Source organism: Rhinichthys klamathensis, unplaced genomic scaffold, assembly GCF_029890125.1.
Source record: "Rhinichthys klamathensis goyatoka isolate OS25496 unplaced genomic scaffold, OSU_Roscu_1.1 h1tg000133l_1, whole genome shotgun sequence".
Lineage (NCBI taxonomy): Eukaryota > Metazoa > Chordata > Actinopteri > Cypriniformes > Leuciscidae > Rhinichthys > Rhinichthys klamathensis.
This window is the reverse complement of record NW_026606668.1, coordinates 2,423,017-2,440,851: the sequence shown is the minus strand read 5'-3', so window position 1 is coordinate 2,440,851 and position 17,835 is coordinate 2,423,017. Positions and strand designations below refer to the sequence as shown.

The following is a 17,835-nucleotide window of genomic DNA, read 5'->3' as shown; positions in this document are numbered from 1 at the left end:
CATTTTGATAAACATGACATAAGCAATTAATAATGTAAGAAACAGCAGACACTTGTATATAAATTGCATGAATGTACCAAAGCATTTGCAATTTGTTCAAAAGAATGATAAACTGCTTTTATGATGTGCATTTTATTTATATTTAAATAGAAATACTTATGTTTAACAGGTTATTCAAATGTTTCTGTTGATTAAACAGTGACTAGATGATGATGTCTAAAACAAGAATTTTAGTTGTGATCTGGGAAATGCACCAAAGCGACTGAAAAAAACTTCAATATAATTATTATAATAATATAATATATAATTAGAATGTTGTAACTGCTTTCCTCTATATAATATAATATAAAGAGAATGTTGCATGTAAGTGCTCTCCTAGATATATAATATAAAATAATATATAAAATAATACAATATAATATATAATATAAAGATAATGTTTGCTGTAACTGCTCTCCTAGATATATAATATAAAATAATACAATACAATATATAATATAATACAATTTAAAGAGAATGTTTGCTGTAACTGCTCTCCTCTATATAATATAATATAATATAATATAATATAATATAATATAATATAATATAATATAATATAATATAATATAATATAATATTAAGAGAAATGTTTGCTTGTTTGCTTTAAGTGAATGTGTTGCTGTGGTAACGGACTCCCGCTTGTGCGGTGGGTGGGGGCGGGGCGGCGCCCGCTCACTGATATATGAGAGGGAACGGCAGAACGCAAAGTAGGAGAAAACACTTTTTAAAAAAAGATTACTCATAAAAGCAAGCGATTAAGCATGTTTTCACATCTTTTTGTGGCTTGTCTGTTTTTATTAAACAAACTCGGATGAATAAATCATCACACCCATATTGACAGATTTAATCAGTTGTTCCTCTGCTTTTGGAAGGAAATATGTAACGTACTTTTTAAATTCACATGACGTAATGTGTCTGTCCCTTCCCCGCTTCAAACTCGTTCCTACATGATTAATAAACTCCTATGTAAGTTACTGTACGTGCTGTATAGTCTCGGTGACGCGCAGCAGCGCGATCTTCACACACACACAGAGCAGACTCTGATGCGAGAGCAAAACTGCGAGGATTAAAGTTGAAACACATGCTCATATACATCATGAGAGCTCCTGCTGCTCAGGGCAAATTAGTAATTTTTTATTTAAATAATAATTATTGGCAATTTATCTATAATTGAATGTGGATTATCTGTTTATTTATTTATAATAATGATTTTTTTTTGCCTCCGCCATCTTTGTTGATGACGTAATGGCCTCTGATTGGTCAGATCATCAAGTCCCGCTCTCATAGTGGCTTCCTGCGCTCTGATTGGTCAGAATCCCCGAAGTGTGTATCTTTTCCGGAAGTGCAGTACTCCTAGAGGGCGCTGTGTTATACACACTTTAGTGGGGGGGCATACACACTTCACATACACAAATCACTTAAAAGTGATTTTTTGGGACAAGTGAGATTTTAAGTCTGGACACCATTTTAGAGTATGCTGAATGCCATTATATAGTCAAACAAATGAGGACATACAAAATGTCCTCAATTTTTGAGGTGGTCCTCAGTTTACTGGTGTGTATCCTGGTGAATGTACCCAAAAGGGACATAAACAAACACACACACACACACACACACACACACACACACACACACACACACACACACACACACACACACACACACACACACACATTTCACACCCTCTATACAATAATAAATAGCTATGCGTACAAACAAACTTGTGTGCTTGGAGTTTTGCCAGTTCCACTTCCACACCCCTAACTGTCAAAAGAAAAAAGAAAATAAATTCACAGTTGTGCAGTATTGGTATTGCAGGTGTTTGCGAAAAAGAGATATAGAGAGATGTGGGTGGGTGAGAAGGTGAGAGTGTTGGGGCGAGAGTAATTCTGGCAAAGGTCTGGTAATCTGAAATGTTTGCTTTATTATTACGGGTAAATAGACACAGGTTGGGTTTATGCACTGGCGTCATCAGGTATGCAATATGCTATTGTTGCTGATGACTTGGCATAACTCCAGTCCAATATTATTAACTTTAATAACTATACCTTTGACTGACAGGTTCAATAATCTTAATGTGTGTAAATATACTTTCACTATATTTGTATTTTATACATATACAGTATGTGTGTGTGTGTGTGTGTGTGTGTGTGTGAGAGAGAGAGAGAGAGAGTGATGAACTCGAACCTGACCCCCTGCATTCTTTATGCACCTTTTATTAACATGATCAAACATTTAATAATAAAGAGTGTATAATTAGTAAATTATGTAAGTCATTTGTCTTCTTTCATTGTTGCAGGACCCGGCGACCTTTATCCATGCTCGTTAGATCTTTGAAACTCTGTGAGGCGTGTCTTGTCAGGAAGGGAAAGAGGAGAGATAGAGAGAGACAAACAGAGAAGGAAGGAAAGGGCGGAGAGGGAGAGGCAGGCAGGCACACACACACACACACACACACACACACACACACACACACACACACACACACACACACACACACACACACACACACCCAGCCCTTTCTCTTCTCTTCTGCCCCTCCTGTCTCCGGCTGAGCGTATCTGCCAAGAGCGCGCCCCACCCTCACCTCCCGCGAGCGCCCTCCCACCCGGCCTTAATCATGTGATAGACGCTGAATTCACTCAGGACACTTTAAACGCTTAGAGAAGAAGTTGTTTCGTAACACTCGGGAAAGTTTTTCGGCCTCTGCCTTAATGCAAGTGTGTCATTTGGATGTGTTTCATGCTATTGTGATTCGGGTCGTCTGTCGTCTGTGGTCTTTCATAACGGCGCACTTTTAACTTGAGGAATATTTACTGACATGTAAGTATAGGCTATGTTACTATCTTTATTAAATACCATCGACTGTCTTCAAATAAGTAAAAACAAACCCTTCTGCTGGTCCTGCTGTTGTAAACTAATATTTCAGTCCATCTTAAATTCAATATTTAATAAATTAAAACAAAATAGCCTATCTACTAACACACGTGTGTAGGCTAGAAGTAAAATAGACCTAGGCCTACATGTCTTCTGTCCTTTTTAGAAAGTAGACTTTTCTACAATAGTTCTGACAAATGGGTCAATGTCAAATAAGGATGTCCGAGATGATGGCAACGAGAAATCTTTGTTTTACACATGTGCCAATCTCTCAGAAATGTCATCTTTGTTTTCATGTTTTGTCAAAATAATAATAATAATATAATAATTGAATTACTCTTAAATGTCGTGTAAAAAAAGTATCAAACATATTTTTTTCCTTTGAAAAAACGTGTGTACACAACTTTATTATTATTCAATAAACGTTTTATAAACATTCTGACATTGAGTCTTTAATAGTAAGAAGTTTAATTGAGGCTACTCCATTTGACCCGACAACATATTCGTAAAACGTTATAATATGTGATATTTTTAAACATTTAATGACTTTGACACTCAATCAAGAAAGGGGTCCCTTCTATTTTACAGCAGGCTACATTTCTTTTTACAATCCTCGGACAGTTACACCACCTAAACATTTTTACTTTAACAATATCACAGTCAAAATTACTTGAATTGAGAATTTGTCCGGCAAAGAAGAATTCAATACATTTACATTTTTTATTGTATGAATTACATTTTTGAACAACTTCAAAATAATGAGGGCCATGTCATTGGCATGTAGGCATCTCATGTGTTTGTTTTGATTATTGTGAGTTATAATATTGCTCTTTTGGCACTTATTGTTTTATTGCTGAGATCAAGCTGTACCTTACTGTCACTGATGTAGTTGTACTGATACTGTGTTCTTGGCTGGACTTTAACTTTAATCTTGTATCAGCAAAATTAATTGACTCAATTTACAGTCACCCAGTCCATTTATGATCAGTGCCAGAGCGGTATGCAAATGTAATATTCAGGCAAATTACATGCACTGTACAGCCATAGCAACTTGTGTGCAGGATCATGTTGATGTGCGACTTTGGCTCAGTTGCATTTTTTAATTAAACATTTATTTTGTCACATTTCTGTGTTAAGAAGTGAAGAGAATTTCTCTGCGACTCCTTATAATAAGTTTTCTTCAGGTCTTCAGTTTATGTACATTCAAACCGTTAGAAATCTCATGACACCTTGATTCATATGTTTTATTAGACCTATATATACATTTTTGAATGTGCATTCAATTCATTTGGCAAGATTTTTGTTGAATATACATTCACAGGCAAAATATGTCTTAATGTATACAATCCAACTTTTTATTCAAGTCAAAAATATTATTTACCATGGCTTCAAGCCCCATTCTGGCTTATGCAGTAATTTATTTGCGTTTCGATCAGCTTGTGCTATATTTAGTGTGTGTGTGTGTGTGTATGTTAAGCTATTCATAATAGGCCAGCCTGTATCCACAATTTGGAGTGTATGAAGATTAGGTGCACTGCATGTGCATGGTGGACACATAGCATTTTAGGTGTAAAAATCAAATACAATAAAACTCATAGTCCAAGTCCCATGGTCAGCTGCATTCTGAGCTTTGTTTCAAGGCTGAGGTTTGCGTCAGACATTCCATCTGGCATATGGAGCCTCTTTTCCTGTTTTCACCATTTGAGGGGAGGCTGCCTAGGGGGAGTGAACACACACACACACACACACACACACTACTGGACCCTCCACTCACTTACACGACTCTTTCCTTAGATCAATACTCTGATGTTATCGCAATACACACACAAACAATCCACTACAAAAGAGGATCATTTTCAGAGCCGCATTCCATTGTTAAAATGCTCTCTCTCTCTCTCTCTCTCTCTCTCTCTCTATTTCCCTATGTCTCTTTCTCCTTTTCTTTAGTTTGAGAAAAGGCAAGAAAGGAAAATATGGCCCCCGTGTAGCAGAGCTCCTCTATGTGTTAATCTCACTATGGAAACAATAACAGACACATTGTGGCCTTCTTGCTAAATTTGGTCCTCGGTCTAAATTTCAGTCTAATCTGATTTAATCTTTTAGATAGAAGCCTGCCCTATAAAGTTTTCCACATTGGGATCTCTTTCAATCTCAGATCTCATCTAGCTTACAAAAATGTTCTAAGAATGTTTCGCTCACATTTCCATTAAGTTATAAAAACTTAATATATATTTTTGAATGTTCTTTAAATTCCAGTTTTTCAGAAACCCTCGTTATTAACGACACCGTTGGCCGTTAAGTGAACTGCAACTTACAAGAGACTGAAGCGCCAACGTTTAACCCGCAGAAAAAACATCAACCCCCAGCAGCAACAATTTAAAAGTAGCCCAGTTACGCGGGAAAACTTACAAGAGATAGTTGCCAAGTGTTGGGAACACTGGAAGAGAGGCTCTCGGGAGCTCGCATGAACACAACATCCCCACAGTCCTTCACATAAAAATCAGTTTAATAGACAACCTAGGAAGTTGGGGAAGGTCTCGCTTTTTAACTTTCAATACAAGATGTTCAATGGCAATAAAAAGCTATTAATACATGACAATTCTTACATATAGCCCCTTTAAAGACCAGATAACTTTGAACGAGCGTTCTGTTAACGTGGAGGAAAGTTTGTTCATAACTTTGAGAGAACCTTGCCAGAGCGTCCAAAAGTTCTGAGAACATTCCCTGTTAGCTGGGCAAGCATTTCTCAGACACCTGGCAGAAAAAGCTATCTGTTATCTGAGAGCGGTGGTTATTGACGGGTTGTGTGCATTGAACCAGTGCTGTTTAGTTTGGTTTTGGGTTTTACATGGGCTTGCTATTAGATTCTGCACTTTGTAATTTTGGTTTTCGCATTTTCTCCATGTCAGCAAGCTGGACCATTCCTCACCACTAGGAAACTGCATTAGAGCGTAACACTGCCGTTTTGTGGTTTTGAGTGTGTGTGTGCCTTAATGGATTTGCCTACTTCACTGGTCTGCAATGTTGAGTGAAGAGCGTGTGATTTATAAAGTATCACACATGGTAGATTTGACAGAGAGAGTCGAACAGTCTGAACTACTCATTCACACCGCCTGAGGTCAAGAAAAAGAAGTAATAGTCACACTAAACTCTAAAGAGACTGTAAATGTGAAGTTAAAGTGATAATGTGATATGGACAGAGCAGAGGTATTAAGAGAGAGGGTAGAAACAGATTGAGTTATTAACTTATAACTATAATTATAGTAAAATTAAGTATTTAAACAACTTAATTTAATAGGTTGTAGAGAAGGATAATTATTGGTATTTGATATATTATGAAGTCTTGCGCAAGTTGGCACACCGTAATAACTGCATCTATTGGAGCGTGTACCAACCTCTGCATTTTATGAGACTGTTAAGTTTAATTGCCGGTGTGTGTGTGTGTGTGTGCATGCGAGTATGTGTTTTCTTGTTGTTAGCAGTGTAACAGGTTCACTTTAACTCTGCCAAGCCTGGAGGACAGTTGTGATTGTGAACAGCTCTCTCTCTACCTCACTTTATCATTGTCTTATAGAGAACTTCTTCACCCCTTTGAGAAAAACACAACAAAATCCATATAGAAAAACTCATACATAAAAACTGTCCCCGTTCAACTACGATATAAAAACTGTCTCTCTTATTTGGAAAAGGACTGTTTGTTTGACTAAGATTTCCTAAGAATAAGAGCTTATCAGGCTTTGATGCTTCTGCCTACAAGTTGAAAAGAAAAGCAGTGCTTTGATAAGTGTACATTAAAAGTTTGGGTTCAATAAGATGCCTTTTTAAAGGAAATTAAAAAAAAATTCTTGGCATTGAATGAAATGCATTGAGTCGATCAAAAGTGACAGTAGACTTTTACATTATTACAATTTTTTTTTTTTTTTTATAAACGCTGTTCTTTTTAATGTTCTTTTCATCAAATAATGCTAAAAAAAAAGTCTCACTGTTTCCACAAAAATATTAAGCAGCACAACTGTTTTCAACATTGATAATAATAAGAAATCTTTCTTGAGCAGCAAATCAGCATATTAGGATGATTTCTTCAGGATCATTTGACACTGAAGACTGGAGTAATGGCTGCTAAATTTCAGCTTTCCTATCTCAGGAATAAATTACATTTGAAAATAAATTCATATTGAAAACCGTTATTTTTAAATTGTAATAATATTTTCAGAATTTTACTGTTTTTATGGTTTTGATCAAATAAATCACCTTTGATGAGCATATAAGAGACTTCTTTCAAAAAACGTTAACAAATCTTACTGAACCCAAACTTTCAAACATTTCTTTCTTACAGGAGCTTAACTAACAGATCTAGCCCTTATTTTCATAAGATGGTTCAGCTCATGCAGTAACAGTTTTATAAAGGTTAGTTCAACCATATTTTGGCAAAACCAATAACTTTAGTTTTCCCCCCATCGATCCATCCATCCATTTTTCAAACCGTTTTGTCCTGTGTAGGGTCGCGGGTATATATGACGTCCTATAGGGTCACATAGAGTATGTGGAATTACAAATGAAATATGAGAGGACTGTAATGCTTTTTTTGTCATTTTTGCAGCTTGGTAGCATCTGTCCCCATTCACTTTCATTGTATGGAAAAGAACAGGCTGTACATTGTTCTACTGTGTGTCTAATGGAAGAAAGAAAGCCATACAGGCTTAACATGAGAGTGAATAAATTATGGCAGAACTTTCATTATTGGCTGATCTATTCATTTAAAACACTACTGTGTCTAGTTACAAAATCATCCTCTTAGTAAATATGTAAACTGATGTCTTGAATAGCATTTAAGTTTAACTCATCTGTTGTGTCTTGTCTTTTGTTTTGGTATCTCTTTAGCTATAAACTGTTAATTTGAGGTTTGGATGAGTATGTCTGTATTCGTGTGTATGTTCTAGTATGTTGTTTTCGTAACCCACACCTGACCCTGGGGCCAATGGGAGTGTTTCCAAAGCCTGTGTGCGTGTGTGAGCGCCACTGTCTCTTGCAATAGTAGTCCTGTTTACAGGTATATGTGTGTCTGAAATCCCAGAAAGACTGAATTTGCTGGGAGTATCTGAACTCAGTAGACTTAGTACGAATTGTTCTGCGTGTGTGTGCGTGCATGTGCATGTGTGTTACCAGCACCACCCTGGGTTAATGATTGTAAAAAGAGACTTTACATTCACCCCTCTCTTTCTTTATCCCTCTCTCTCTCTCTCTCTCTCTCTCTCTCTCTCACTCTCTCTCTCTCTCTCTCTCTCTCTCTCTCTCTCTCTCTCTCTCTCTCTCTCTCTCTCTCTCTCTCTCTCTCTCTCTCTCTCTCTCTCTCTCTCTCTCTCTGCCTTACTGAGTCCACGCACTCCACTGAATTCCAATGAAAACAAGTCCTATGGGTCATCTTACTTTAACTTTTGGAAATAGAAATGTACCTATAACATCTGTAGACTTTAGCACCTGCATTTTTGTGTTGGTCTTTGTGTGCTCAGACAAAACACACAGAATGTTCAGCTAAATATATTTGTCTCTTTTGTGTTCACAAGAACTCATGCTCATGTGTAAGATGTCTGATGTGCTGGTCCTGCTGTCAACCTTTCATCTCTTTCCTTTGTGCATTGCAGACTTGTTAGCTATATTTCTCTTCTACTATGGGCACTTTTGACCCTGTGAACTTTTACAAAATAAACTTTCTTAAAATACACTTTTCACACTCTCACTAGTTCATTTAATTTCCGCTTACAACATCAAATCAGGCATCACATCATTTTTTCATCATCTCAAAACATGTATCTTGTTTAATAGCATTGTGGTGGAAATTATATTTTAACATATTTGGATTAAAATAGTAAAAATAGACCCTTTTGCCTTGCTAAGACTAATTTAAGAGGTTGCTTTATCTTTTTTCATGCCTCACATTTAATTTCAACCTTGCTTTGAATACACTAACTGCAGATTGTGGTGGAAATGATGAACTGAGAGACAGTAATATGTTGTGTAAACTGAATATATAAATTTTACAAATGAATCAGATAAAATAAAAATTTTTTATCTGATTCATTTGTAAAATTTATATATTTTCACAAATTATAGTAATATTAATATTAAACATTTTGATCAAGTTAATTAATTAATTTATATTTTATGTATGTGAATTTTGTATTTATTTATTTATATACACTATACCGTTCAAATGTTTGGAGTCAGTAAGATTTTTCCTTTTTTTTGAGAGAGAGAGAGTGAAAGGGTGTATTAAAAGTGACAGTAAAGACATTTATAATGTCCTAAAAGTTTTCTATTTAAAAAAAAAATGCAAATAAATGTCTGAAGGATCAGTCATGTGACACTATGGGCCCTATCTTGCACTCGGCGCAAATGACTTTGTACACTGACGCATGTATCATTCCTATTTTGCACCCGCGCAAAGCGGACTTTTCCCTCCACAGACACACGTCGGTTAACTAAGAAATACACTTGCGCTCCCCGGGGCGGTTCAGCGCAAAGAGGAGGCGTGTTCCGGCGCAAACTTTCCCTCATGCTATTTTGCTGTTCTATAAAACAAATGCGCCACTGACCAGAAAAAACCTAGCCTAAAGTCAGTGGCGCGTTGCGCGTTGTTCATTATGCTATTTTAAGGGCGCATGCTTGGCCATAATCAATGTAGCGTGTGCACAACGCGCATACACTTTGATTCTCTCATCTAAGCAGCAGTTTTCATTTTTGCAAATCATACATTATTACGATAGATAGATAGATAGATAGATAGATAGATAGATAGACAATTTATTATAAAAGCATACATGTAGCTTACACATTTACCCAAATTATCATACGCCTGTTTAACAGAAGTTAATTTGGGTGGGTTTCTCAAACTTTCTCCATCCCCAATGTCACTTCTCTGTGTTTTACGGCCCTGACGAGAACGTTGCTCTCCTCGGCTATGAACCGCTCCTGGCGCGCGCCTGGCAAATCCGCCGTTATAATAGGAATCCGCTTTAGAACAAGCGCGCCTGCTCTTAAAGGGAATGTGAGATGACGCTCTGATTGGTTTATTTCACGTTACGCCCAAACCACACCTATGAATAATGAAGCTACTTCAGACCAACCCCTTTTAGATTTGCGCCAGGCGCAAGAGGCATTTATCCCGCCGGGAAAATAGCAACAGCGCCGGGATCCGCCCACAAAGTTACTTGCGCTTTGCGCTTTGACACTTGCGTTTCAGATCGTTAAAATAGGGCCCTATGTAATGTCTGCTGAAAATTCAGCTCTGCCATCACAGGTATAAACTACATTTTAAAATATATTAAAATAAAAACCAGTGATTTTAAATTGTAATAATATTGCCACATATTACTGTTTTTACTGTATTTTTGATCAAATAAAAGCAGCTTTGTTGAGCATAAGAGATTTCTTCCAAAAACAATATCTTACTAACCCCAAACGTTTGAACAGTAGTCTATATTTACAGTTTATTATTAATATCTTTATGATGAATGATCATATTTCAAGACTGAAAATCTGGGTCTGATACATTTAATATCTCAATAAAACACCTAAAGACATAATAAAAAACAAAGCTTCCAAGACAGTTTTAATGCAAACCTTATGTAACACAAAGGGGGAAAAGTTATTAAATAAAGACCGTGGAGTTGAAGAAACACCCTAAGATGTGGTAAGATCAGAATGAATCATTATCTAAGGATGAAATAGTAGCATTTAGTAGCAATTCTATGATGTGGCCTCTCTGTTCCCCAACACCATACTGGTTAAGTGGGTCAGGTGGAAAAAGCTTTCTTATAGTGTTGCAATCTTACGTACAACCACACACAAACAGTGTTCATTACCCTGGGCATTTTAACTTCCTCTGTACTTTAAGTGATTAGTGTTTCAGCACTTCTCTCATGCTTCTCTGCTTCCGTGTGCTTGGAATGAAGAATGACTTACTGATGGCTTACGACACCTCTCTGATGCAGGATTTTGTTTTGCCACTAACTGATATACTACTGTTTGTTTTCTGTATTTCCCAGAATTCCAGTGGCAGCAGCCATGCTCAGGTGTGACTCAATAAATACAGACATGGTGAGTACAGTTCTTGGGGTAAATATCCGTAAATAAATTAGTTGAAAAGAAATGGTTGGTATCGTACAAATGATTTCAAAGGTTTTGTAGAGGTCTCTTCTACAGTGTTAAAAAGGAACATACTGGAGTATGTTTGACAAGAAAACTACTTGAAAATGTAGTGTGACACTTGTTTCTACAGAAACCACATTTTTTTAGTGTATTAACCAAAAGAAGGTTTTTCTTTTTTACTGATCTGAAACGTTTCTTCACTTCCTGATGCTTGTCTAGTTCTTTGCATCCGGTTTACTTGATTTTAAAGAAAACAATGCTTCATTTTCCGTTTCCAATAACAAACCTGCCTTACCAACTAACGCACAATGGGCTGCCTGGCACATGGCCATCTGAACACCCTGGTCTTGGGACATCGGAGTGTTTGTTCAAGTGCAGAACCCCCATGCAATCTTTGAATTCTGAGTATAGCTTGAGACTCATTTATAGAGACGAATAAGGATATTGTTGAATTGCATGAGTATATTATTTTAAGATATTTTTCAAAATGTATCTCTAAAACTCATCTCGTACTTGCTTGCTTTCTCATTTTCTCTCTTTTTCTCTAACTGCAGTTGGACATGCATTCCTTTCTTATTAGGTTAGGAGTTTATATGGGGTGGGAAGTTGAATTTGGCTCAAACTCAGTCATTCAAAGTTAGTCTTTTTTGTCAGTTTATAGTCCCCAGACTCAACTGCTACTCAGCACAGCTGCTTTTTATGAATGCTTGTGTAATTATGTACATGTGAATGTGTAAATATGCTTGCAAGTTCACAGCGTGTTGAAAGTCTCTCTTTCTTTTTCTCTAGCAGTCATTATACCAGATTAAACCACCATCTGAGGCATTTGGAGTCGTATCATCCGCAGCCCAGATGTACCATCATCACTTCCATTACCCCGGCTATCAGCACTACACCTACGGGAGCCCCCCTCACACACACCCTCAGTCCCAGGATGTCCATCACTCCCAGAACGTCCATCACTCCCAGAACGAACCTGTCGACTTGACCGTCAGCAAAACATCCTCCGTTTCGTCGCCTTCCTCATCTCTGGCATCGTCATCACCTAGAGCCACTCCTCCATCCCTTTATGAGCGCGCCAGTCCAGTCTCCCAAGGAAGCACTTGCGGGTCATCTCAGACAAGGCAGCTGTCCCCACCACTGGCCCTTTCCATGCCTGCGGTAAGAATAAGGCTGATGCTTTACCATTGGTGCCATGGTGCTGAATGAAAACCGTATTCACATGCCATGGTATTTACATGATAATACAACATGTGTAAAAAACATGGTATTACCATACATGAAAATAATCTATAAATGTCTAATTTCATTAGCTAGTTCACATGATATGACACTCGTTTAAAAAAACATAAAACATACAATTCATGAATACATTTACTTGAATACACATCTTCTAAGCAGGTTCTTAATTTCTGATTTAAAATAGATGTTATCATTATTATTTAATATCTTAACAAAACTGCTTCACTGCTTATTATCCACTAAATAAAGGTTTTGTGGTGTGAATATGTAGAAAAACATGCATACAAATAAAAAAATTGGGGTCCTATGATTTTTTTTAATGGTTTGTCTCTTATTCTCACCGAGGCTGAACAATTAATTAATAATGGTTTTCTATTTTTAATATATTTTAAAATGTAATTCATTCCTGATGGCAAAGCTGAATTTTCAGCATCATCAGTGTCACATGATCCTTCAGAAATCATTCTAATATGGTGATTTGGTGCTTAAGAAATATTTCTTATTAATTTCAATGTTGAAAACAGTTGTGCTGCTTAATATTTTTGTCGAAACTGATAATTTTTTTCAGGTTTTGAACAGTTTAATGCATCCTTGCAAAAATAACAACTTTTGTACAATATTGTATATCATAGAGAGGACCCCTCTAATGCACTGACCCATGTATTAACAATTAATGAAGGCAAATCATCAACTAGGAAATAGTCTTTGTTGCTTCTTGTCTAAAACTTAGAGGCTAACACATTTCTAATGTCATATATTTATCCATTTGGGTTTTCTGGTTTACAGGTGACGCAGGTCTTGACACCCATTGTATCGAGTCCTGGCTTCATTCCAGTAATTCCAATGCTGCAGTCATTATCTATGATCTACCCCTCCCTACACCTGCCTCCCTCCATCATGATTTCACCCATCACACCTGATGATCCTGCTCACCACAAACAGTGTAAGGGGATGACGTACAGTATCACACACAGGCATAATCACATTTGATTCTTAAGCAAACAATCATGTGTTTTAATGGGTGACAGTTGTAATAATATAGCCTTACATTTTTTTTTGTGTGTTTGATTGATTTCTCTCTTGTGTCTTGTCTTCAGTCCATATAATGAAGTCAGAGAATCCCCCAAACAAACATGAGCTCAAGCCAATCAAATCTGAGCTTCATTCTGAACACGCTCAGGAACCCCGCAGCCAGGAAATAACCTCATCAGTCATTACTGTCCCACCAAGTTATAATGAGTGAGTGCTGACTCCTAAAACACTATCTATCTATCTATCTATCTATCTATCTATCTATCTATCTATCTATCTATCTATCTATCTATCTATCTATCTATCTATCTATCTATCTATCTATCTATCTATCTATCTATCTATCTATCTATCTATCTATCTATCTATCTATCTATCTATCTATCTATCTATCTATCTATCTATCTATCTATCTATCTATCATCTAATAGAAGTATAAACATTTCTTCTCTGCATTTAAATACAGGAAGAAACTGCATGACCTTTAAAAAAATAAGATCTCATTTATAGTGGGTGTGGCCTACAATTCTCTTTCAATCCTGAAAGTATGTGCGTTCCTATATCTCATATTTCTTGCTGTGGGTCTGATAAAATCCCCCAGCATGCACTTCAGACAGTGTGTCTCCAAGTATTCTTCAAACCCTCATGGGGTGGGAACGTATCTGTACGTGAGCGTGTACAACTGCATGCTTTAGAATGTGTAGACAGTTTTTTTTCCATTATTATTTTGTGTGTATCAGTGCACTTTTACGGTGTATGTGTATGTGTGATGTCTTCTAATGGGTGTGGTGTTATCATCAGTTATGGACACATACTGTGTGACTGAAAGAAAAATAAGTGGTGAAATAAAGAAAATGGAGCTATGTTTACGGGGAAGGGTGGAGAGAGCACTTGATGGAGAGAGGAAGGGAGGAGTAAGGTGGAGTGATAATTTTATATTGGGTACAGAGCCAAAAAACAACTAATTTTAGGAACAAATGTCAGTAAGTGGGAGAATAAATGGCATACTGTAGACGATGTAGCTTAACCCGACAGGGAGGGTAAGGTGTATGGAGAGACGAGAGAGAACCAGGATGTATTTAATTACAGGGCGTATTTAGGCAGAACTTACAGTAAGAGGTATTTCTGTTAAGTAAATGCATGGAAATGTTTTCAACTGGTTTATTGTCTTCCAGTCGGAAATTGTAAGTCCAGTCACAGCGTTTCCTTAATAAGTTTCACAACATGTCTATAGCACAAATGGTGCAGAACGAGTTACGTGCTTAAGTGCCTTGTGGTTAAGGCCGAAGTGTGAGCAGTAGCAATGAGTCTCGCTTCAGCAAGCCATGCACTACTAATAAAAATCACGAAGGAAGCACATAACAGCACCAAAAATCATATACTGTAATTAAACAAAATCTAATGTAGAGCTAAGGTCATCAATACATACAATACTCAATGCTTTGAGGTCGACTGAATGTTATGGCTCTGACCCCTGGTGGTTAAAGAAAGAGCTGCACTCCAAACAAAGACCATTAATAAACACATTCTTCTTTTTTGTCTGTAACAGGGTAAACACACACTCTGTGATTGTACGTCGAAAGGTAGAATCTCCAGATCCATCGAAGAAGCGTCGAATTCATCGCTGTGACTTCAACGGGTGCAATAAGGTTTATACCAAAAGCTCCCACCTGAAAGCTCATAGACGCACACATACAGGTAAATATATATGAACATCTATCTATCCATACATCCATCCATCTAATGTTTGAACTAAACATTTATTATTATTATGTATTACACTTGTTTACACTCATCTATTCAAGGTGCAAAAAATACTCATTTAGACTTAATGTTTTTAGAACAATGTTTTTAGATTTATAACATTGTTTGTATGCATGTACTGTAATAGTTTGTATGTCATGCTTATTTTATCTATTGTCTATGTTAAGCGCTCTGAGAATTAACTTTTAAAAGCGCTATACCAAATTAAAGTTATTATTATTATTAATGGTTAAACCTCTTCACATTTTTATAATCTTTTTGTAGAAAATGTTTAACTTTTTCTTTATAATCTTAGAGATTATTATTTATTGACCCATATACAGATAGAAATAGGCTACTAATTTCCTCTTACACTGATACTATTCATACGGATGAATAAATGCTCTTCTAAACGTTCTTTCCCATCTCTTTGTGTGACCGTTTAGGAGAGAAGCCCTATAAGTGCATGTGGGAAGGCTGTACGTGGAAGTTCGCCCGCTCTGATGAGCTGACCCGTCACTTTCGGAAGCACACGGGAGTAAAGCCATTCCAGTGCCCTGACTGTGATCGCACCTTCTCTCGCTCCGATCACCTCGCTCTGCACAAGAAGCGTCACCTGCTGGTGTAAGCTCAGTACTGCAACACGTGAACGGAGCAGAACTCGCACCTTCTTTTAAGCCGTTGCTCAACAGGAGTTTCATCTTCAGTGATGTTAAGGGACGTTTTGTGTATCCCGTCTACTCCCTGTCCAGGAAACGATGCGTATAGGTAGAAAGAGTGGAACTGATGGATTACACCATGCTAGCTCTTACTACAGGAAAATAATTATTGTCCAAGTGGATTTTGTCAGCGTTACTATGGATATGAAGAAATGCTGATAGTGCTGTGGATATGACCCTTATCTATACAAAATCGAATGGCATTTAAATTCAATGCAATAGGCACCTTTAAGTCTTTTTCTTGATACCAAGCACTCTCTCTCTCTCCCTTATCTCTCTATACAGATCTCTTTCTCGTTTTGTTTTGCCCTCTGCCGGTCAGAGGCCCCATTGTGCCAGTTACAGCACAAACAAGCAAATCCACATGTAGTATGTCAGTAGCCAGTCACACACACAACTCAGATAGTTTCACACCGTCACACTTAATGTTGGTTTAGGTTGCAACTCGGGTCAAACCTGCACAATGTGAATTTTTCTCCTTTTTTTGTTTTTGTTTTAAATATTACTTGGTAAATAATTGTGTATATGCAGATCCTGCATATGTATTCAGCATGTGTGTTTCATGTTTCAGTGTAAGGACCAAAGCTGATTGACCATTTGATTGGGTCTGTCAGTCATTATACATTGACTCTTAAGAGTTAAGTTTTGACAAAGAAATTGTTTTTGGTCCCAAAAGTAGCTTAAAGCACCTGACCTATTACTAACCTAGTAAAACAGTGACATGTTTTATTAATTGTAATCATGAATTAATACTGTTACCGTAAGTACTATGTACTGTGTAAGTTCTTGCAACATGCACAATTTACGATTTAGTAATGAAATTATAGTAATGATTTTACCCCACATACATTCTAAAAATACAGGTAATTATGTTTAAGAGTTCAAAATAGTGACTTAAACGCGAATAGGCTCGCTTGATCCTCCAACACATACATATTAGTTGCAAGGACTTATAGAATGCTTCAGTTTGCTTAATCTCACCGTTATTCATATTTGAATAATTTCTGTAATCATGAATATTCATATAATCCTAAATATTTTGTTGCGTCTTGTGTTTTATCAAATCCAGTGTCTGAGGTTCAAAAGGGTAAAATCGTTATTCCACTGAGGGGTGTTTAGGTGGAGAAGTTTAATAAATGTGAACCATTCAATAAAGGGCATTATTTTATTAGAGTGAGTTCATCTAGGTTATGGGTGACATTGTCTTACTGCTAAAACTTTGTTTGTGAAAGATATGTTTGACGTGTGAGACAGTCATGGATACATGCAGGGATGAGCGTAGCGTTTGTAGGTTTTGCAAATCATTTTTTAACGTTAACAAATGTTTGTAAAGGGCAATGTGTAAGCAGAAACAGTGCACTTTAAAAATAGATTTGAAATGGCAAATATCTATAAATGGGGGGTTATGAATAGCTTGAAGCTTTGGGCTACATCTCCGTGTTTTCCTTTCTTACAGTAGTTTAACAGTTTGTATTAGACCAGTTTTCTGATTTCTTTTATCAACTGAAGGGCATTTTTTGACATTTCGAAGGAGGAAAAGAACAAGGGGGCACTTACATAAGAAATGAAAAAGTCCTTAATGAGACGAAAGAAAGAATTACAGAGAAAAAGGACGAAGCGTTTATTATATCGGTCTAATATAAACCTTAGTAATATACACATCACAGAAATGAACTAATCAGATAGGATAATGGAAATATTAATATATATAGTCTATATTTTTAAAGCAATAATATGACTGAATGGGCAATTTATAGAAAGCATGATTATGATATATATTTAATCCAAAACAAATATTATACATTTTTATAAAGATGTGAATCTTCTGTCTTTTTTTATTTACTTATTATATTTTTCACAGTTCTAGGGGAATATTATGCTGTGTCATTATATCAAACTGTGAATTTAATACAAATTGTTCAGACACTTTTTTTGTATTATGTAGATTTAAATATGTATCATTCAATAAACTTTTTATGGTGAATATTTTGTATAAATGTGTTGTCATTGTGTTTGATTTCAGGGGCGTAGC

General features: G+C 36.5%; 1 protein-coding gene across 2 annotated transcripts; it reads left to right on the top strand.

Moving 5' to 3' along the window:
* Positions 1–2,688: 2,688 nt before the first annotated feature.
* On the top strand, positions 2,689–17,787 carry klf3 (Kruppel like factor 3 (basic)). 2 transcript variants are annotated; one of them, XM_056256830.1, is made up of 7 exons: positions 2,689–2,865; positions 10,965–11,016; positions 11,860–12,228; positions 13,096–13,252; positions 13,407–13,548; positions 14,891–15,039; positions 15,531–17,787. In XM_056256830.1, the coding sequence occupies exons 2-7, from the start codon at positions 10,984–10,986 to the stop codon at positions 15,710–15,712; spliced, it is 1,032 nt and encodes a 343-aa protein (XP_056112805.1). In that variant the 5' UTR covers positions 2,689–2,865; positions 10,965–10,983; the 3' UTR covers positions 15,713–17,787. The 2 variants fall into 2 exon arrangements, with proteins under 2 accessions (XP_056112805.1, XP_056112804.1); XM_056256829.1 differs by having other exon boundaries at positions 11,857–12,228.
* The last annotated feature ends 48 nt before the right edge of the window (positions 17,788–17,835 follow it).

Coding starts and splice junctions, on each gene's coding strand:
- klf3 (XM_056256829.1), top strand. CDS start 10,984: ATGCTCAGGTGTGACTCAATAAATACAGACATG. Junction 11,017..11,856: donor ACTCAATAAATACAGACATG/GTGAGTACAGTT, acceptor CTTTTTCTCTAG/CAGTCATTATACCAGATTAA. Junction 13,253..13,406: donor TCCTGCTCACCACAAACAGT/GTAAGGGGATGA, acceptor TCTTGTCTTCAG/TCCATATAATGAAGTCAGAG.